The sequence below is a fragment of the Patiria miniata genome, unplaced genomic scaffold (assembly GCF_015706575.1).
Source record: "Patiria miniata isolate m_02_andy unplaced genomic scaffold, ASM1570657v1 HiC_scaffold_22, whole genome shotgun sequence".
NCBI lineage: Eukaryota > Metazoa > Echinodermata > Asteroidea > Valvatida > Asterinidae > Patiria > Patiria miniata.
In genome coordinates, this window is record NW_024037061.1 from 7239992 (window position 1) to 7261964 (window position 21973).

General features: G+C 40.4%; 2 protein-coding genes across 2 annotated transcripts; both read right to left on the reverse strand.

Moving 5' to 3' along the window:
- Positions 1 to 1199: 1199 nt before the first annotated feature.
- LOC119729993 (beta-sarcoglycan-like) lies at positions 1200 to 9391 on the reverse strand. Its single transcript, XM_038202784.1, has 8 exons — positions 9350 to 9391; positions 8228 to 8395; positions 5006 to 5209; positions 4165 to 4347; positions 3731 to 3767; positions 3391 to 3551; positions 2472 to 2600; positions 1200 to 1704 (listed from the first exon to the last, which is right to left on the reverse strand). Exons 1-8 carry the CDS (start codon positions 9389 to 9391, stop codon positions 1492 to 1494), a joined length of 1137 nt encoding a protein of 378 aa, XP_038058712.1. The 3' UTR covers positions 1200 to 1491.
- A 298-nt stretch (positions 9392 to 9689) lies between these two features.
- Positions 9690 to 21766, reverse strand: LOC119730284 (glutamate-1-semialdehyde 2,1-aminomutase-like). The gene is made up of 12 exons (XM_038203097.1): positions 21510 to 21766; positions 21070 to 21151; positions 19831 to 19954; positions 18962 to 19007; positions 16970 to 17044; positions 15037 to 15126; positions 14506 to 14645; positions 12867 to 13069; positions 12384 to 12505; positions 11590 to 11670; positions 10817 to 10943; positions 9690 to 10132 (listed from the first exon to the last, which is right to left on the reverse strand). Exons 1-12 carry the CDS (start codon positions 21691 to 21693, stop codon positions 10003 to 10005), a joined length of 1404 nt encoding a protein of 467 aa, XP_038059025.1. The 5' UTR covers positions 21694 to 21766; the 3' UTR covers positions 9690 to 10002.
- Positions 21767 to 21973: the final 207 nt, after the last annotated feature.

Here is a 21973-nt window from a genome sequence, read left to right on the forward strand (position 1 = left end):
GTGGGTCATTTAATATTGCACACTTTGTCAATAAATAACCATGAAGAAAACAAGTGCAACAATGTGCCTTGGCTCACATATGAATAAGCCTCAAAATTTGAACAGCTTTGGAATAATCTATAAATGCATGTCTGGCATGCAACCTGTCCTCGGATCAGCCGACGTCCTTGTTTTTTCACTTCACACTTATGCCATTAAAAATTGAAAAACACTACAAAGTCTTGTAAAGATTGGAATTTCCTTTTGGGGGTTTCTTTTGGGGGATTTAGAGCGTGCAAGTCTCGCCAGTCCACGTTCACTTTTTATGTGAATGTCTTGGTACCCAACGCTGTCTAGTCACAGACTCTCACATTTGAATTCACCCAATTATCTGCATGATCGATTCATTTCATAATAGTCATCAATTTGCAATTATTTTCAATATGTTGTAAATTGTCATTCCTTCTTTTCTTTCAAAAAACCTTTTATTGCCCTTGATTGCATGGGCCCAGTCAAGAAAAAAATATGTGCCAAAAGATCCTATACACGATGCCTGGATGTGCAGTATTTCTTGTAAAATCTCAGCTTCTTGAGGTCAACTTGCACTCTCTATTGCATCTAGACATATACCTGACCATTTTAGCTTCTAAACTATAAAGTCATCAATAAGACATTTTTAATAATAATATATATGTCACACTCATGCAGACTCATTCAATTAAGTTTGAATGATAGAATTAAAGTCTAGAAAAACTATTCACACTAAATCATTACAAAAAGAGAAGAATGAAAGGTTGAATTCCAATAAGGAGAATCTTGCACTAATATTTATAAAATGACCCATACATGTGACATGCTCTGACGAGAGCTCGACATGGAAGTACGACCGAAAATGATGTAAGGGTGATTTTCTTCAGTGAATCAATTTTGTGCTCCTTAGTATAAATCTAAATTACACTGTGACAGTTATAGACAATAACTTTGTCTATAAAAGTGATTATTTGAGGTGTTTCAGATCAAGAAAGTCATCTCTCTTGGTTATCTGTCCAAAAAAGTCACTGAAATCTTCTGTTTTTTAACAGCACAATTTTGCACTGAAACTCTTAGGCCATCAGCCTCGGTCCAAAATTTTGGCCATTGGTATCAAATGAGGGGAATATTCGTCATAGCGATTTTTGTCAAGGTATACACCAGAGTTGGAAAATATGTGATAGCATTGCAGCGGTGGCAGCTTTTTGGGTTATCACCCTTTTTTTCAAAATGTCCATCAAGATAGGGGCAGTATACCTTGTGCATGCTCACTTTAATCATTTATGCCCTGGTTTGATACTGACCAAACCCCCAGGCTGATGGCCTATCTCTTTTTCAAAACCTAAACAGTCATTTTAAAGGTAAAGATCCATATTTCAACAATATTTCAAAATCTCTCTTCGACCATCTGCCCAGAAAAGTCGGTGGTTGACAAATGCTTCACACATATTGCAATAATCCAATGCTGACAATCCATACAAGCTAGGTGCACAAGTTGAAACTGCTGTCTAAATTAGCACATGGGTGTTGCACACCAGATTGTACCCTGACTTGGAATACCCGGCCCGAGGTCTTGCACACGCACAGCTTGAAGACGGTAGCTTTGGGTCTGTTGCCTACGCTGCCACTTGCTTTAGGTAATAATGTAGTGTTGAGAAATGTACCGACACTGCCGTCCAGTATGAGAGTAGACATCTGAAGGCGACATGGAAAAGAGGAAACAGTCAGCACTTTGGGTTGATCAGAGTTTAAATCCATGAATGCTCTTTGAGTTTCTTGTAATTAACTTTAAATACACATATTATGAAAATCCTTAATTGATTTAAAGGCTGGATTGGCACAACAAAAATTAGTATAATTTTTCAAACAATAATAATAATGGGTCGCCTGTATAGAACTATATACTGAAAATCTCAAAGTGCTACACTATTATTTTCCTTGTTCGTTGGGCCATGACACCATTTTACTGCAGCAGCTCTAGAACAGCGCATTTTGGTCTCTACCTTCACAGGTACCCATTTATACTCCTGGGTGGTGAGAGGCAATTGTAGTTAAGTGTCTTGCCAAAGAACACGAGCACCATGTTCCGCATTAGGATTTGAACCCAAGTACCACAGCACAAATTTGGTGCTCGATCCAATTTCTGTGGATATCTTATTGGCTCAGACAAATAAATAAGGTATGAGGTTTCACTTTTTCTCAAACTTATAAGATCTACTGAGATAAAACAAATGCAAAATTGATAAAAAAAAAGACAGAAAAGAAAAGAAAGCAGAGCTGGTACATGAACATAAAAAATTCATAAGTTTTACTCGGGACTATTTCGTAATATATTTGCCAAACAATATTTGTTGAAGCCATGGTGTGGTTTTGACATCTTGTACCTTGTTTGTTGAACTCAAAGAGACTCTACAAAGTCTGCAATGATATAAACTCAAATCAATTTTCCAAACCTGGCTCACCGATGTAATAAGAATGTCCCTTGCATCAGCATTCAGTTGTTTGGAGGATAACTGCAAGACCTCGCTGCCAAGAAGCTCCACTGATGCGTTGGACATTATCCTCAAATCTTCTTCCGTGTCGCTCACAATCTAAATGTAACAATTCGCCATTGTTTTCTTGGTAACGTTTATAAAACATGGTGCAACCAAATGATGTCATTTTTAAAGCTGATGTAATGAGGAAAATTACCAAACAAATATCTGGTGGGGAGAGTACATTGATATCTTGCACTTCATTCTGTGATTGAATGATGCTACAAATTAGATCTGTGCCGAGGTTCGAACCCTCCCAGGACTGGCATGCAGATTGGGTTTTCAGGTCCCCCTCACCAATAGTGGATTCAAACAGTCTGGGGTTTTCCTCCCCTCTACAAGTAACTATTTATTCCGGTTTTCTACCTACACAAACTGTCGGGGTTGTGGTCAAGTCAATCGCAGGTCCAGTCAAAAATAAACCACAAGTCCTTTCAAAAGTTCTGTCCTGAACAATTACAAAGGAAGTACGATTTGAAAAGCTTGTTACTTGCCTAGAGACCAGAGGGCTGGAGATGGACTTGTGAGAACTTAAGATGGACTCAGCAACAACACCGTTCCCTTTGCACTTTTTGCGGAACCTCGGTTTCCTTACCAGAGAGAATTTACCCTAACTAAGCTCCAAGTATGTCATAAGGACCCTGCTTATGAACCTACCAATAACCAACAGCTTAGGAAGTGTGACGACTGCTGACTCCAGAGGATCAAATAGTTAGAACAAAAGATCCTTTGTTCACTACTCAATCAACAATAATTTCCCATTGGGTATTGTTGAACTCACAGACAGGGGTTAACATCAAAATTAAGATTACCAATTGTTTTTTTGAAAAACCATGAAAGTTAGTACCTTGTTGGCAGTTATCAGCGATGATTGCATTGTATCCATCTTTGTAGGGAGGATTGCTTCCTTGCTGGCGTCAGTATGAAAGATGGTTGCCCCTGACCTGGGGCTGATGACCTTTAACCCCTTCTGACCTCGCATAATTGTCTCTCCATTACTCACTTCAACTGTGGGATGTCAACAACAGGAAATTTTATTTAATGTACACCGGATCGTTCAATATCAATGTTTCATGTTTGTTATACGTATTTCATGTTGATGTCTAATTGTAATTTTTTTTGGGGGGGGGGGTGTAATTTGATTTGAAATTATTCGGAATTACAAAATGAACTTTACGAAGGCCCACCTGATGCAGCAGGCTTCTCATGTGCAACCACCCGAACCTGGAAATTGAATAAAATTATGATCATCATATGAAAAATTATATTTATTCACAATGTTAATATAAACATGACATTGAAAGTCAATTCCAGTAAAGCGGGTCTCAGATATCACACAAAATTTGATTCAATTGATTCAGAATGGCTATTCACTGGAAGTCTTTTCATGCATCTGGTTTACACAATGGGCCGGATTTAGCACATTCATTGGTATTACAGGGTAATCCTATACAATAGCACTGCATGACTGTCTTCAAAGTCAACAACCAGGCTAAGTTTCAGTCAGTTACGAAGAGACTACAGGCTGGCCCTCTGGGACCAGCAAAAAAGAATGTATTCAAAATTTATTACCTCCATTTGCAAACATTCTGTACAATTTACAACCCAAAGTGACACTTACAGTTGACCTTTGACCTGAAATCTCCAGATCCTGTCCCATAAAGCCACCTATTTCCCCGTGTGATGTAACGACGGTGTCGATATCGACTTCATCCAGGAACCGCACAAGTCCACCTCTGAGGAACTGTAATGACTGCAGTCCATTCATGTCAATGCGGAGGGTCCACATCATAAGTGCTGTAATCTGGAGAAAACATTATTTCAATAACAATTTTCACTAGTTAAGTAATCAGTTTCACTGTACAGTGGAAAAGCAATCAGTGGTTTAAGGAAAGTATAGGACAAAACAAAATCAGGATCTTCGTGAAGTGTTATTGAAATTTTGTAGCATTTCGTTGGTAAAGATTGAGGAAAAGTTGGCCAGATTTTTGTTTGCTGTGGAGTGCTGTGGCCTCGTGGTTAAGTGTGTCAGATTTGTGGTCTGCGGGTAAATCTGCAGGTTGTGGGTTTGAGTCCAGCCTGGGGTCATGGTGCGTGTGCCCTTGGGCAAGGCACTTTGTCACTCATTGCTTCTCCCCACCCAGGAGTAAATGGGTACCTGTGAGGGCAGAGATGGTTATTGTTGTAAATTTAGCTGCTTTGCGCCTAACAGGCAGCATCGAGCTGTACATGTATACTCCCCAGGGGGCTGAGAAGCTTTCAGGAATGTTTGCCCGTTGATTCAGGGAAAATAATAATTGTAAAGGGCTTCTATAACCCGTTGCGGCGTGAAAGCGCTATATACATGTAAATGCCTGCTATTATTATTGTTATTATTATTAGAAGTTTTTCAACACTAAAATTTAGTCCAAGGATTCTCCGACTCATAAAGTCAAGACTCATAATAAGTCATCTCTACTCACCACTAGGTTGCCCACTGCAGTGATGTAAACCATTGCAAGGAAGCAGTAAGCAAAGTAACGTTTTCTGCCACGCAGCCCTGTCTTGTGCAGGTGTTCCTCATGCACTGGCACATGGCCAGCTCGGAAGTTACTGTTATGCTCTTTGTTCACACGCCGTCGCTCTAACGACTTCTCCAGCATGGACTGGTGCCCATTGGTCCCTCTCTGTTGAAAATGAAAAAAAAATGTATCAAAGTTAGATGGATTGCATGATTATTATTTCAACAGTGAAGTGTAAGATATGCAAATGTTTTGTTTTATTTGTTGTGTGTGAATTGAAGATGAATGATTATGGTTTTCATTTTAAATGATTTTACCACAAATACATCCAATGTAGTAATTGAAAATTTAAAAAATAGTGCCGCGATTTGAAGAAAAAAAACAACGTTTTCCAGTTCACACAATTTCTAGAGTGCCATGACAGTACACTTTTTTTTGTTGGAATTTCTTTTGAACAACCTTTTTTGTGTTATGGTTTTTTTGATTAATAACCTTTATCATCATGTCTTTCAATTGGAGTTTATTTGCAATTGATGACTGATGATTCAGATTCTACTCAGTTTTACAAATTATGAAGTTTTTATCTTTTAAGGATACTTCCAGAACTGTAAGTTTTTTTACAAACCTCACAGAAAGACCAATTGAAGTTGCTGTAGCCGAAAATTCTCAATTTTTCCCAACCGCCAATTTCATTTTGTCGCGAATTGTTTGGCCTCAATATTTCACAAGTATTATCTTGATGTGGATTTGTACCTTTAGCGTGGGTTGAAATCCCTCAAATGTCAAACAAAAAAGTGAAATTTACCAGAATTTCGTTCACCAGGATCTTCAGAGTCTCGCACTCGGCCGTCTCTCATCGTTCGCTGTCGACTGGGGGCACTTTAATTCTTTTGACCAACTACAGTGCGGCTTTCATTCCGAGAGTGTCTTCGTGCCTCGTGCGATGAAATGAAAGCCGTGCTGTAGTTGGTCAAGAGAATTGAAGTGCCCTTGTGCCTTGCGATTCAGCGCGCCGTGCGTGCTCACGGTACATCGCGCGGTGATCGCCATCTTTCTTTTCGGGTCGCTTGTTGTAGCCGCCTTGTCATCGTCATTTTACCCCCACATTTCCCTCAAAAAATCAAAACCCTGCCCTCTATCTATGACATACCTGTTTATTGAGAATGTCGCCAACTAGTTTGGTAGGTCCAATAATTTTAAAGTGGATTTTGTTCCCTTATAGTTATAACCGGCCCTACATACACGATTGCCCAATCTTGATTTTATTACGGCGCTGAAGTAGCTGGAGTTACCCAGCCCTGAGTTTTATCATTGGGTTGTCATTTAGGGCTGGAGCTAGTTTTTCTCGTAACCGATAGTATTGGCAAAATTTTTTGGAAAATGTTCAATTTTGTCCCCGTTACACACTAATTGCAACTGCAACTCACCCCAAACTTGCCTGGAATAACCATTACACAGGTCCTTGAAGTAAAAAACGCACTATGTAACACTGCACTATGAATGCACGATAGCCGGCCAACTCGACGGTTGCCGTTCCAGTACCGCACTGTGATGCGAGTGAACCTCTTATTAATGCATGAAACAGTCATCGGGTATTACGCTTCCGCGTCACGTCATGCACCGACCGCAAAAACGCCTAGTACCAGCGAGCTGTACGTGCATGGTAATCGACCGCCATTCATTGTACACAATTTTTGTGTGTGCACAAACCAATTGCGGTCCTGGCCATGCCAGCAAGGTTGTCAGGTTAGCGGTTATTCCTCCTGTTTTCACTGCAATTGTAGGTTGAATCTTCATCGTGGATCGTTTTTTACTTCAAGGACCTGTGTAATGGTTATTCCAGGCAAGTTTGGGGTGAGTTGCAGTTGCAATTAGTGTGTAACGGGGACAAAATTGAACATTTTTCAAAATTTTTTGCCTATACTATCGGTTACGAGAAAAACTAGCTCCAGCCCTAAAAGGCTAAATGACAACCCAATGATAAAACTCAGGGCTGGGTAGCCCTGGTGGACTCCCTTTCCTCCCTACGTTACGGAGGGAGTCCTGAGTATACATGTGCTCACAACCGAACGAAAACATTTCTTACCAATAATTTCAATATTTTTACCTTGTTGGAAAAGCTAATTTTTACGTCGTATATTCTATGTGTCCTTATCTGTTAGTACGCTAGGTTCAGGAATTCCATATGCGATGCTGACTGACGTCAATCAGGAAAATAAACTCGAAAGCATCGTTAAACTTGTACGTGTTTAGTCTCTTTTCATCAGTTTCTCACCGCCGAGTCTATTCTAGTCGTACATCATACCATGAACGTCTGTGCAGCATGTAGTCTGGTTCCCTAGACCGGACAATTATTCTCGACGCTCATATCACATCTGGTCCGAGGGACAGACTATGCCGTATGAATATGCAGTGCGCACGCGTGATTTGCTTAGTAACCACCCTCATACGCACGCGCACTTACTTGAAGGCGCGGTCGCTAATCCAATGACCGAGTGTGTTTTCGCGCCAGTTACCAGAAACACACTTCGGCTTTGGTCATTGGTTGAGCGTTTTCGTGACATCGGTTGGCTGGAGTGACGTCACGGTTCAACCAAAACTAAACAAATGAGGGCGCTAGCGTGCGTGCGCGCTTTCGGATCGTACGCACGTACATTTGTACATAATCATGTACATTGTACATGACTTACGACTCTGTGAATAAACTGATGAAAAGAGACTACAAACACGAACAAGTTTAACGTTGCTTTGGAGTTTATTTTCCTGATTAACGTCAGTCAGCATCGCATATGGAATTCCTGAACCAAGTGGCCAATAGATAAGGATACATAGAGTATGTAGGCGTGAAATAAGCTTCTATAACGAGGTAAAACATACAAAACTCTGGTAAAAATGTTGGGATGGTTTCATGTAGAAAAGTCTTGTCCTGGACGTTAGTCGTATTGCAATGAAGACTTCGTCCAACCTGGGCTAAGGGCTGGGTAACTCCAGCTAGCGCTGAAGTGAAAGTGAAAAGTGAAACTGAAAGTAAAATGAGCTGATACTGACGCATTTGGCCTGCATCCACAGGAAAAACAATCATTTCTTAACCTTGATACAGGAAGAATACCCACCACACCCTTAAAACTGGAAGGACGTTTGCATAATACGAAAAAATAAGCCAAATAATCGGAGTTGAATTACCTGGTAAGCGGATGTAGCCATTTCTTCTTTCCAATAATCACTTAGACTGCTCCCGTTCTCCAATACGATGTATGTAAGGCGTGAAGGGTACTGGGAACTATACCATTTACACCGCTTTTTTCGGATCTTTCTCGGCGTGTACACACCAAGGAAGATCCGAAAAGTGTGCTATTCTGATGTCTGAGGGGCTCAAGTCACAGAAATAAAATCAAGGCTTCGCATCTGCGTTTCTGGTTTCAGCAATATACCGGAGACGAACCGAAGACAAACCTTGAAATTTGAAAAAAAAACGCCGTTTATAGATAGATTATGTATTGTATTAATTGTACCGTAACATTTTCTTTAATAATAAATTACAAAATTTATTTTATTTTAAGAAAACTGAAATCAGTATCACAACATTTGTAATTCATTTAACTAATCTGCGGGCACCCACTAAAATCCCATTGTATTGTTTTGTTTTGTGTTTGTAATGTGTTGTATTTGTATACACGTTTGTAGTCATTTTTTATTGAATGCAGGGCCCCAATGGAAACCAGTTTTGAACTGTTTGGGCATACCCTGGGTAAAGAAATGTAATAAATAAATAAATAAATAAATAAACATACAGAATCTCAAGAAAATCCGTATTTATTCATTTTAAATGCAGTGTCGGTTCATTTTCTTCGTAAAATTAGCGTTGTGCTTTGCCGGTACACAAGACAAAAAACGTATGTGCACAATCCTTATTTAGAATGTTCTCAAGCCTAAAGTTGTACCTCAACAAATCGGCCTATGCTGAACTTAATTTCAAATGCATAAAATTAAAATATTCCAAGGAAAAATCCAAGACTTTTAGGACTAAAAAAAAAAAAATGCCTGGGCTTATGTCATATCCAGGGCCTGCTAAATTTCAGTTTGGTCAAGGTCCATAATGTGTTATATATAATAATTTTAGCTTATGTTTTGTATATTAATTTTGGCTTAATATATATATATAAAATTTACTAAAAAAATATTAGGAAGTTTTAAGAAATAATTTTCACATCTATGTTGCAATATTTTACACAAAAAAACGAATTCGTGTTTAGAAACAATCACAACAATATAAATTAAATTTACTTTTAATATTTCTTAGACCACCTCCAACAGCATACTTCGATCACATTGCTTGCTCATTCTCATTATTAATTAGCTGAATATTGCAATAGAAATAATAGAATTATTTGTATTATCTCAATTTAATTTTTTTTATTCATAAATATAGAAACCTCTTATTAATACCGGGCCGCTTGAGTAATTTTAGCTGCATTGTGGTGAGTAATAATATAGGACATATGATCAGCGAAATCATATCTGCTCGAGGTATATATTCTTTCAGAAAACAATATGCAGGGGCGGATATAGCATTCATGAAACGGGAGGTGGGGGTATGAAAGATGGGGGTGAGTAAATTGCTGGGGGGGGGGGGGGGGGCGGGGGCTTGCCTCCTGGAAATCTGCGATGCTTTCTCATGTATAAGGCAATTTGAGAATAAATTTAGGAACTTTAGCATTCCACTTACTATGTTGGCCCAATTTTACTAGTTTCATAACAGGTATAGCGGCTGATCGGAGGGGTTGCGACCCCCCCCCCCCCCAACCCCCTCTAGATCCGCTATTGATATGTGGCGACATGCCCATACGTAACGGTACTTGAATACTGACAATAGATTTAGAAATTTAATTGCGCTTTGCAGGTCATGCCATTGCTCTTGGCTGCATGCATAGCGCCACTATAGGGTGCATGCACTCCACTTATGTTCGTTGTCCTTTATACTCTAACAGTGCATCTTCCAGGCGCTGCAGAAACTGGTCGCACGCTTCCTCGGTGTGCTTCAGTGATAAATAAAACTTGGTGCCCATCGGATTGAGAAAAACTCCTCGTCTGAGAGACAGAAAGAAAAACACAACAGCAAGTCTTTTCAATATGTTCATTGGACAAATTAAGTTTGTTTATTAATCGTAGGTGTTTCAAACGTGCTTTTTGGAATGCAATCAAAATATTAAGTATAATTCTTCCTCTAGATTATGTTCAACATCGCGCGAATATCTGTAGCCAACTACCCTTACATTTTTACCCAATTTGACCATAATACGCAGGTTATAATTAGCTGGTAGCATACCTTAATAACGGTCCGGCAGACCAATCAGCACGCGCGATAGTTTATGGCCTACATTCCCTCCTTGCCCAAATGTAGACCAATTTTGGTCGGCAGTTTTAGCTATTGACAAATCATGATGCGTGTTAGTTTGCCACCAACCATTCTTACCTCAATAGACCAATCATTATGCGCGACTGTTTCTAGCTTTTGACCAATCATAACGCACGTTATAGTTTGTAGCCAAGTTAATTAAGCTAAGCCAACCATCCTCACCTATAACCAGACAAATCACAACGCACAGTAGTTTGTTTCCTGCCACCCTTGCCAACTGACCAATCATTATGCGCAACATTTTCTGGCTATTGACCAATCATCTGATCATGACGCGCGTTATGGTTAGTAGCTAATCATCCTTACCAAAACAGACCAATCATAACGCGCGTTAGTTTGTTGGCCACAATCCTTACCTGAATAGACCAATCATAACAGCGCGTCTCTGCTCCGCGTTTTCTTGCAACTTCTGCTGCCTGTAGTCATGAACGAGAGTCTCGCAGTGCAATATCTGCGCCAAAGGACCGTCACCTATCACATGACCTACAAGGAATTATATATATAAAAAATCTCAAATTTAGAAATTCCTGTTTTATATAGAAACGTAAATGCCAAACAGTTTTGGATTTACCTCTGAACAAGTTTGGTTTATATTCTCTAGGGTCGTAGATTTGATTCATCCGTGCGTGATAATATGTGAATTCTTGTTGATTTGGGGGAACACATGCATTGCCCTTCCGACCCTACTACAGTTGACATTTTTAAAAAACATTCCAGTCTGGACAAGGAAACACGATCTGTGTTAGGCCAAACAAAAAAAGTCTCCGGTTTCTGGTATGGAGCTTGTCCAAAAGTGGTGCGGCGACGCGGCTTTTTTTTTTTTTTTACTTGCCTGACTTTTTTGCTTCAAATATCGGCTGATGACTGCAAATGGTGCCCGACTAAACTTAGTGCAAATATATGGGAGTCCAGAGAGGCCACATAAAGCTTATTCTCGATCAAAACCCCATCTAAAAAAACCGTTAAAATTGCGCAACAGCAGGATTCCAGTCAAACCAGTGAGTTTGGCGGTTTTGAGACATCGTCTTTCATTGAAATTTCTTTTTTCATTTTGCCGACGCGCATGGCTACGGCGACGCGCGCGCATACCAGAAACCGTAGACTTTTTTTTTTGCCTTATCGACCATACCTGGAAGATTGACATCAGCTAAACACTTCGCCATACCGGCACGTAGATACTTGCCAATGCTGTGCAGATGTTCATACGATCCTGTAATCAAATCATCCAGGTACACAAAGATGTTATTTCAAATAACATTTGGCTCAAGGTTGTTTCTAAAAGCTAATACAGGGGTTTTCCAAACCACGAGTTCAAAGCAGCTTTGCCTTTGGGGATTTTAGTTGCCTGAAATTTGGGCCTTCCGACTCAATGTGTATACAAATGTAGGCCTATCAATGTTTTGCTTTAAACTCTTTAGTTAACGAGGCCAAAATATAGAGTACCGGTAAGTTCATTTGGTTTTGACATTGAAAAACTTTTAGATGATCATCATCACGTCGAACTGGATATGAATCCGATGTTTAGGAAACCTTTATTGTAATCTTAGGGAACGTCTCAAATGTCAGAACTTTCCCATTCCGCAAATGGAACGTTGTGCGTTCCCATCGGGAATGCCTGTATAGTTTCCATATCGAGGTAAGCCTACGCAGAGACCAACGCAAACAAGATCCAAACTTAAACGCAGACATAATGGAAGAATTTTATCCGCAAATGTCACCGACAACCAAGACAGACGCAAACTATATCTGGCAGGCGATCGGCAAAGTTGGGCCCGGTTCAACTTTGCCGATGTTCCGCGCACTGTCTGCACTGTCTGCGCAGTCTAAATTAACATGATTGTTGAATATCATCGACTGTGATAAGTCATAGTAACTAATGTTGTCGTTATTTCTATGGTGTTTTGCATTGATTATTAAAATCACCTTTTTGGCGGTAAATCGAGAGTGCAGCGAGTGCTGCGCTGCAACTTATCGGGTTGCCGCCGAGAGAGGACGCTGTCCATACGTAGCGACTATCAGACCCCATGCGATCTTCACTGACAAGCCTAGAAACAATGGGTTTAAAATGCTATACATATAAGATGTAGTTTGTGGCTGAACAGAGAAACTAGATTGAATAAACGGGATTCGAACCTGCTCAATCGATAGTCTCATGACTGCACGTCCTCAAGATAGGCCTAAATTCCATCCCCTTTTTACCATTGCCACTTTAGTCATGTTATGACACCATTTTGACATTTTTTGACATTTTCAAAAGGAAAGTAGTTCCTCTTAACCCAAAAGTTCCCTCCCATTTTTGACTAGTATTATGAGAGTTGGGGGCTATGCGGTGTGGGATGGCTTGGGTAGGATTCGGAGTTTGGGTGGGGCGGGAGTGGAGCTCGAAATGGGTGTGGCTTTACCTACCCCATAATATCCTCCCTTCCCCCGAACACACCAATGGGATATCCACCACCTAGAGCCTTCCCATACGCCACCAGGTCTGGTACCACGCCGTAATACTCCTGGGCACCGCCATAAGCCAGACGGAAACCAGTCACTACCTCATCAAATATGAGAAGCACCCCGTTACGCTGCGTGACTGCCCGGATGCCTTCCAGAAAGCCTGGCTGGAAGAGAAAAAAAATGTTGCAAATCACTCCAATTCGTAGTCAAGAAAAACTGATCGATTATCAAATCTGCCTCAAACTGTTAAACTGAGTGGGAAGTCGCCAGAGCTATAGCTACCGGTACTGATGAGTAACAGCCCCAGATCATACTGCGCAATGTGGAACTGTCATAGTTTTCCGTTCCCTTGAGGTTATTAATCATTCATTGTCAAACTGTATTATGTATATAAAGACGGACAGCTTCATATGGTCTTTCTGAATGGACTATATTTGTATGGAAAATGCACAAGTGGAAAGTGAGAAAACATGTTCATGTTTAGACTCAGTAGAGACCGGCCTACATTAGTTCGCTGTAGTAGAGAATTCAACTGGCAACCAGCCACAACCATTGTACATCTCATGACGTTTGTAACTGGTAACCTGCATGCATTTGTTCAGCAAAACCTTTTGCTGAGCAATGTTTCCCTGATAAGCAGTTTGATTGAAATTGGCCCGGTGTAGCGTGAATTTAGGACACCATAAAATACGTGTTCATTGGTAGTACTGCGCATGTCTAGGTGATGTTGATTAGAAGAGTGACCGGTCACGTGAGAGGGATTTAACAAAATAGGGTAAAGGAGTCCGATTTTTATAGGAGTCCGATTTTCATATGACACCGTTCACAATTCAGGGATAATGAGTAAATCCAAAAGGGTCTTCTAAAACTCGTCCTCATCTTCGGCTTTGGCGTCTGAGAGATTTCAGGTCCTTGACTTGGTAAACTCCGGCCGATTATTATAGTTATATGTCCTCACTTAGGAAAATCATCACTTCCTATAATAATCAGTCCGAGGTTTTTCTCTTTTGGTTTGGAAGTTTAAGGCTTCTCAGTCCAGCGATGAAGCAGATTTTTTGGTGAAGTCGAGGTTTGGAAAACCTTAAAGTCTTGTTTAGTATAAAGCGCATTACGATCTGCTTACGGTTAGAGATAAGCAAAAGGGCCCAAATTGCCTACGCCGGCCAAATCACGACTATATACTGTCATTTTTTTTTTAATAGACATAGCTTTGTGGCCCCGCACTTTGGGCTTTGTATAGCAACGAAGGGTCTCAGGCCTGCATCGGTCTATGACCTTGAATTTCAGCAATTTTTGAGTTGCAATTGGAATAAAAAGTCGCTCTGTTTTCCAATGCAGTGGATGGATCATGACAATGTGCCTCAGGACTAGCTACTGTTAGGAGTTATCGCCCTTGGCGGGAAAAACTCACCCCTAAGCAAAAAAAAGGCAAAGTCGTCGATTTCCGCTAAAATGATCAGAAGGTGAAAGAGGGTAATGCAGCTTTAATTTGATGTATGTCTTGAACACCTGTGAGAGTTGTAAGTATTTTCCCCGATCTTTTGTTGAAGTGGTGGTTTACTTGGTGTTATGGGAATGTATTTACTGGTCTGACCCTTACCTTCGGGCTCGTGCACCGATGGAATGGTTCCATGATCACGGCAGCAAGGTCATCAGCATAACGATCTATAAACATCTCCGCTTGATGCAGATCGTTGTATGGAGAAACCAAGACGTGGTTGTCAACTGACTGACTTATACCTTCGAAATGAGAGAAAACGAAAGACTCATTAGGTTGTAAAATACAAGTATTATCCACTGTCCTAGAGCAGAGTCAAAATGCAATCGCAACCTACTTTTGTCCTTTTGTGTGTCCACTTGATATATTATTTACACTTCTTTCAAGGCTCACGCTGTTATTGGTGAAGTTTTTTTTCCATATTTACATTTTCTCGCTTGATGTATCTTCTTCTTTTTAATTAAGATCAACGGCTCTCCGTTATGCGTTTTAATCAGGCCTCCTTATCGTTACTGAATTTTAATGCCCATAAATTACAACTTATGGAAATAATTTCTTGTCAACTACCGGTACATCGTCATTTTTCATTTGTTTGTCCTTGCAGGCATCATGTTACGTAGATATCCATTATACCTGCACTTGTGGGATCTGGTTCTGGATATTCTCGTAACCGATGCGGGAATAGACTGGTGACTCCGATGTCGTTGCCTCCGTGGTAAGCACCTGTTTTGGAAGAAGGTGATTGGACAAAACTATAATTAACGCTAATTGTGTCTTTCTTCAAAACTCGTGTGAACGAAGTGGATATTATTGATTTAGAGTTGACGGAATATCTCTTCAATTGAAACTAATTTATGAAATACTAACACATTTATTTTAAAAGTCTCCAGCTTAAAAATATACTGCATTATTTTTGACTGACCATCAAGATAAATTTATCGGCACCCAATTGAAAGATTATCAGTACAATTAGTGGCTAACTTATCTTCTTTTTCAACGGTCTTTCAAGGTCGAAAGAAACCAAGACCTTTGCACTAAACCCTGAACATTGTGGTGGCATCTTTTATAACGTTCATTTATGGCATCGTATTTTTAAGCTGTAAATGCAGTATCAATTGAAAAATGCGCTCTACCAAGACTCGTTCCAGCTGCCACGTAGTCATTAATGTACCACTAGTGCGTGAAAAGCTATGGGTTGTCTCATGCATGGGGGGGGGGGGGGACTTGCACCTATCCGGAAAACCCGTCCCTCGCTGGGCCCACAGGAACCGGGCTTCGTTTTTTTTTTAAACTAGGCTTGTAGTTGGGGGTATACACCCGCCAATTTATTGGATCCCCAGAAAATTCTAAAAGGCATGGCTACATACAGGCATGAAATGATTGACATAGGACTTTCGAATGCATCAATGAGAGACAAACGCAAGACTTAATTAAACACGCGTAGAAGTGACTGAAAACTGAAACAAAAGATATAACACTAACACTTTCCCGAATTAATCGTCAACATGTCGACAATAAAAATCGCCTTCAACTTGATTATACAGGGGGTAAATTATCAAGTTTGCAAGAATAAGTATTTCCTACTTGAAAAATCTTTCCAAAAATGATCGTTTTTATAAGGGGTGGGAGCAGGCCCGTCGCCAAAGGGGGGACCCTGGTGACGCCGGGCCCCCCTTGGCGAGCACATGCCCCCCCCCCCCCCCCAGCACAAGCCACACATTTTTTTGTATTTCGTATTTTTCTGTTATGGTAGCGGACCGCCTAGTTGATACTATATGGCCCCCTCCTGATGCTCAGGGCTGGTGACGGGCCTGGGTGGGACGGGGGAGAACATGCAGACCCAAAAGAATAGGTTTGCCCGTCGTTTCTTTTAATCAAAACAGCCAAGGTTTGGGCATCGACAGTCTGCCCATCTCCCGACAATAACAGTGAGATTGAGACCCAAGGGTCAGGAAGCGACCCTCTCCGGGAAAGAGCTCGCCCATCTCCCTTCTGTTCCCACTTAATAGAATCATGATCGTATTCTTCTTTACTGAATCCTCAAGAGATTAAGTCCACCATGACTGTGCCTTTCCCACTACCTGTATTTCTGCCCTGGCGTATGTCTTGAATGTTAAAAACATATGTTTTAGTACTTTTCCATCTATATTGAGATGAAATTTGCGAAACCGTTTTCAATTTAGTAGTTCCCTTCAATGAAATTAATGCACAAAATGAGCTCCTTGTTGTAAAGGTTTCAGAAATTAAGCTTCAGACTTTGAATTTAAGAGTAACACTTCAATGGGATTTTTACAGTTTATTTTAATGGGCTAGTACGATATATTTAAAGCAACAGTTCTCTTTCCTTTGTTTTAAGCTGTGTCAGAAGGAAAAAGCCAAAAAGTATTTCTAATCAACACTCATTAATAAGAACCAAATAATCGGTTAAAAATGGGACGCTTTTTATCTTTCAAAATGCACCATTGTATCAAAAATCCACTTTTTTTGTTTGCTGATGGAGGACTTTTTTTGGTGAAATGTTTCTTCCTATGTTCATGCCCCCTTTCTTCATCTTCAAGACTCGTACCTTCAAACTTGAGCACTTTTGTCCTGTCGGTGAATGCCCTGGCCAGACGCTCGCAATACATCGTCGCTTCCGTACCTGCCTCAACAAATTGTAGAGAAAACATTACTCACTCTACACTTCCCCTGGGCCGACCTGCACACACCGTTTGCATGTCATACGGGAATTGCTTCCAGCGATATACCTACACGGGAACATGCTGCTGAGCACCTTGGGTCAAGAAATTCAACATAACATGCCTTCGCTTGAGGCCATCTTCTGGCAAGAAAGACTTCTGAAAACATTGTAATCATTCTGGAAGAATGTGATTCCAAAAAGCATTGAGGAATATTTTATAATGTTGAAACAAAGCAAAAAAAAAAAACACGGTTCACTTATATTGTTAACGCTATACAATAATTCAACTTCTGGCAGAAATGAGTTTACAATCAGACGAAAATTTCAGAGGTTATTCTCAAAGGATCGCGATTCTCGAAACTTAAAAGGCTCGCGAAATTTAAATTTCGTGGCCAAAAGTTCGCGAAATTTTCAATTTCAATTTGTGTTAATTTTTACTCTCTTTTAAACGAAGCGACAGTTTTCTTTGTAATTGGTACAGTCGGGAAATTATTCAACATTTTACTTAAAAGGGCCAAAAAGTTACTATCGTATTACTTCCATCTTTTTTCGTTTTGAAATCAACGGGTTTCATCTGGTATAATAAAAATAACCCAAGGGGTTCTTTGTTTCGAAGACAGATGTCAACATGTCGTCAAAACAAGAAACAACATTCCTGGGACAGCTGGCAAAGTCCGTGGCGATGAAAACAGGATACAACACACGAAGTACCTGTCAAAAAATGCATCGTCAAGGTCTTCAACATTATTGCCAAAATTGTCTTAATAAGAGATGTACTAGTGTGAACGTCGCTTTAACCAATTTAATATCTATCTCCCTGTGAATTTTCAAATGTTTCATTTTAATAAAAACAGCACATCGTTTCTTTTTTAGGCGTCTGTTACCCTCTGGGAATTTATATTTTTTTTAAATTTTTTTTGACGGGCCGCAAAGTCGATACTTGGGAAATCATTATTTCATAATTAAACACGGGCCGATTGTTTCGTTCCATGTCTCATTCAAAACTGAATAAAATGTGTATTGCTAAAAAAACAACACCTCAAAAATGCAAACGAAACTCAAAATTAGCACCGACGGCACATCTTTAAAATCCACGCCTACGTAGCTTTCAACCGCTGATTTGCTGACAGAGAAAAACCATGGACTTAAGGACAAACCGCAAACCATCCCAGGAATGAATGGCTTCCGTTAATTAACTCGACTTCATTCCTTTCAAATAAAAACAAAAAAAAGCCAAGGTCGGCTTTCTATTTTATTTCCCCAGTGACCGTGTGTTGAGCGGGGTTTGCATTCCGCGCATGCGCGGTTGACTGAGCTCAATGCCATAGCTGTCAACAGCACCTTTCACCTTCAGCATTTTAAATATTTTATCAACGTCCATGTAAACATACTTAATGCATCTGGCATTGTGGATTATCATTAACCTAGACATCGAATTCCTCTCGAAGTGATTGATGAAGAGCCATGAAGCTTTTGACGGACAACTTGGGCCGCTAATAAGACAGACTCGGCCAAACTTATCGAAACTCTGACTTAGAGCGACAGCTGCATGCAACACCAGACTTGGTTTTGCCGTCGGCGGAGAACTTGTAGTTTTGTTAAATTTTCAGTAATTCAATTGATTATACACATGCAGTCATTGGGAACTGCTTAGACTGCTGCTAGCGTAATTGATTGCTTGCTGCGACGTATGACGCGCACGCTCCGTTTATTTGACAATTTTTTTCCGTTCGGTTATCCGCAACACCTGTTAATAAAGTTTATTCTCCCTTAAAGAGGACCCGGCCTACATATCGAATCAATTCATGACTTTGCAGTTTGCACAAATTAATCGTTCTTCTAATGAGTTAAAACAGGACAAGCATTGAAGCAACTTACCCGATGCACAGAATCTTAGCTGCTCTACGGCCGGACTTAGTTTGATCTATGTATAAAAACAATCGAGATGACATTCTATAGTTGGCATTGTTGTGTATTCTGAAGAAAGTTGGCAACACCACCAACCTCTCTCCCCTTTTTGCATGGATTCTGGAAAGAGACGGTTTTTTTAACGCGACGTTTCGAGCAGTATAATGCGGTCTTCTGTATTATCCTGCAGAGTTTATTATCTCCGCCAAGGTCAGGAGGTTATGTTTTCATCGGATTTGGTTAGTTTGTTGGTTGTTTGGTTTGTCTGTTAACAAGATAACTAAAAAAGTTATGGACGGATTTGCATGAAATGTACCAGTACAAATCAATTAGATTTTGGAAGTGATCTGGATCTGGGTCTGGATTTAGGATTTTTAAAAAGGATTCTTCACCATATTATGCGAGTACAAATATTCCTTTTGGGTGTACATTTTGTACTGGCAATATGCCGGGCGGGGAATTGTTTGCGCTCGCTGAGTGCTTTCCGAGTTTTTAATACAATCATTTCAGATGAACTAGAAGTCCTGCTCCTTTTAGCCAGGACATGTTTTCCATCTATTGAACCGGGGAGTATTACTGTTTTTTTGCTGGTCCAAGAGGGACTTGTGAAATAGACTTGCTTTAGTCTCACTTTGGTCCAAATTAAAGTTTCAAAGGCCATTATGCAGGATGTCTTTAAGCCGTTGATTCGATTGTATATAATTTTGTGCACTCTGTGACCAGCTTTATTGGTCTTGGCCTGACTGATTGCACATACTGTGAATAAAGACTCAGGGATCTGTGAGTGAACAAAGGTTGAATCGTTTGATCTAAGAATTTGATTAGAAACGCAGGCGTACTATTTCTTCAGCCAGTTGTAATTCTTGATCGTTGATGTAAGCAAAGTTGGAGCCCTTCGCAGCTTGACGCGTGACCGCTTCAAGAACTTCTCCCCTCGCATGCCCGACAAGTACACTGCCCCACCTTCCAAAAAAGAAGAAAAATACATGACTGGATATCTGCAGGTGGAATAAGCATTACTAAAGAAAGGAGTAATATCCGTTTGAACCTGAAGGGACATGTTCTTCGAGCCCAAGGTGGATTGAAGGCACAATTGGAGGCGATCCATCACTTTAAGACAGATGTATTATCCATATCTACCCTGTCGCACGGAACGAAGATTTGTTAATGTTGTCTGCATCGACCACGATAGCGTGCGAGCTGCCGACATTCCTATATTATTCGATTTAAAACAAGAAAAACAACCCATGCAATGGTTTCCGGCTTAACTTAGTCCTTGAACGGCATAGTAGGGCTAGACGCTTGAAAGTTTCGCATAGTTTAAAGATTATCCCCCATGCTATTCTGAGTTTCAATCCGGAAAATAGATTTTGGTTTGTTTCTTCAATTGTTTGCTATTATCCTAACAATATATAACTTATTCACTTGTAAATTATTCTTGACAGAATTCTCGTAGGGCGGGTTTATTTTGTGCTAAAAATGAAAGCACTATAACTTCCTCAGTGGGTTGCGGACGCTCAAAATCGGGAAAACAGTAGGTTCGTTGAAGAGCAGAAGAGTCATGACCCCGTTGCACGGAACGGCCATATTGGAATGAAAGCGAGGCAAAGACTCTTCGTGTCGGAACGAAAGCGAGGCAGAGATATCGTGTCACTGTCATGAAGATAGGTTGCTAAGTCATTACCTATGATAAAGAATCCATTTATTTATTTATTTCTTATTTTAACTGGGTAGCCCATTTGGTGGATCCATTGATCTCCCAAGTTGCCCAGTATAAAGAGAAGACATTGTGAAGAAATTACAGTTATAGAGGTGGGATGAAAAGCCCAGAAGAGTATTCTGAGGAAAACCCACGGAATCAGGTAGGGATTGAAAACCCAATCCACATATTGGCCAAGGCAGGATTCGAACCCGGGTCACAGCGGTGGAAGGCGAGGAAAGTACCGCTACACCAACCTGACTCCCCAACCAACCGGACTCCCCATCAAAACGGCCGAAACGGTTTCAGTCAACATGGCAGATTAATGCAGCTCGTTATTCAGTGAAAACTTTGTAAACTTGACATATTGTAAACCTACCCCATAGAGAAGTCCAGATATCGTTTCCCTGTTGTGTCCCATACCTCGTAGTCTTTCCCTCGAGTCAGAACAGTTGTCAAATCTACAGAAAATTATAAATAAATCATCTTTGCAACAGAAAATAATTTCAAAGGGTGTCGGATTTCTTTAAAATATATCTTTTCAGCATGCAGCGGAAATGGAATATGCAAATATGAATGTATTATTACAAAATCACGGTGCACTCAAATTTAAGTCTCAAATTATGAAGTTCGTCCAACTTTAACTTCCGAGCTTGGAGTTCGTTCGCCAAACCGTAGCTTAATTTCAGCTCCGTCTCCATCTCCGACTTCAGGTTCATAAGAAGCATGTTAACACTGACTTACTAAGAACTAAAATTCATTGAGCTGGATTCCGAAACCGGAAAGAAACCGAAGTTCGTTAAATTCAAATAAGTGTACCTTTTGGTAGGTTGAATTCGCCATTGGATCCTGCAGGGAATGCGGTCAATGCCCTCTCTGCATCGGTGGTTTGGTGTCTCTTGATCAGATCCTGACCATAGCGTCTGCACCAAGACCTCACATTATTAGACATCCTGGGTCCCAAACCCAGACACCGACTGCGTAAACAACTCACAAGACCCATGTTTTATTCGCACATTTCAATGAATTGCTAACTGTACATGTATATCATCGTTTTGGGAGTAGGCCCACATGTACATTTGTGGGTTTTTTTGTTGATAGTCGGGTCAAAGTGCAACCGTCACGAGTGAACGACCTCGATAAAACCCTCTGAAAACCAACATGACCTGCTATGCAGCCAAAGGGCAAAACTGAAGAGCCTTTTGTTCAAAACAATTCAAAGTTTTCTACGTCCCATTTTTACGACCTTTCACACAATAGAACGGATAAATCCTCTAAAATTC

Coding starts and splice junctions, on each gene's coding strand:
- LOC119729993 (XM_038202784.1), bottom strand. CDS start 9,391: ATGAGAATGAGCAAGCAATGTGATCGAAGTATGCTGTTGGAG. Junction 5,210..8,227: donor TGGCTACATCCGCTTACCAG/GTAATTCAACTC, acceptor CATTTTCAACAG/AGAGGGACCAATGGGCACCA. Junction 4,348..5,005: donor CTGCAGTGGGCAACCTAGTG/GTGAGTAGAGAT, acceptor TGTTTTCTCCAG/ATTACAGCACTTATGATGTG.
- LOC119730284 (XM_038203097.1), bottom strand. CDS start 21,693: ATGGGTCTTGTGAGTTGTTTACGCAGTCGGTGTCTGGGTTTGGGACCC. Junction 17,045..18,961: donor GCTAAGATTCTGTGCATCGG/GTAAGTTGCTTC, acceptor TTGTTGAGGCAG/GTACGGAAGCGACGATGTAT. Junction 13,070..14,505: donor ATCGGTGCACGAGCCCGAAG/GTAAGGGTCAGA, acceptor TTTCTCTTCCAG/CCAGGCTTTCTGGAAGGCAT.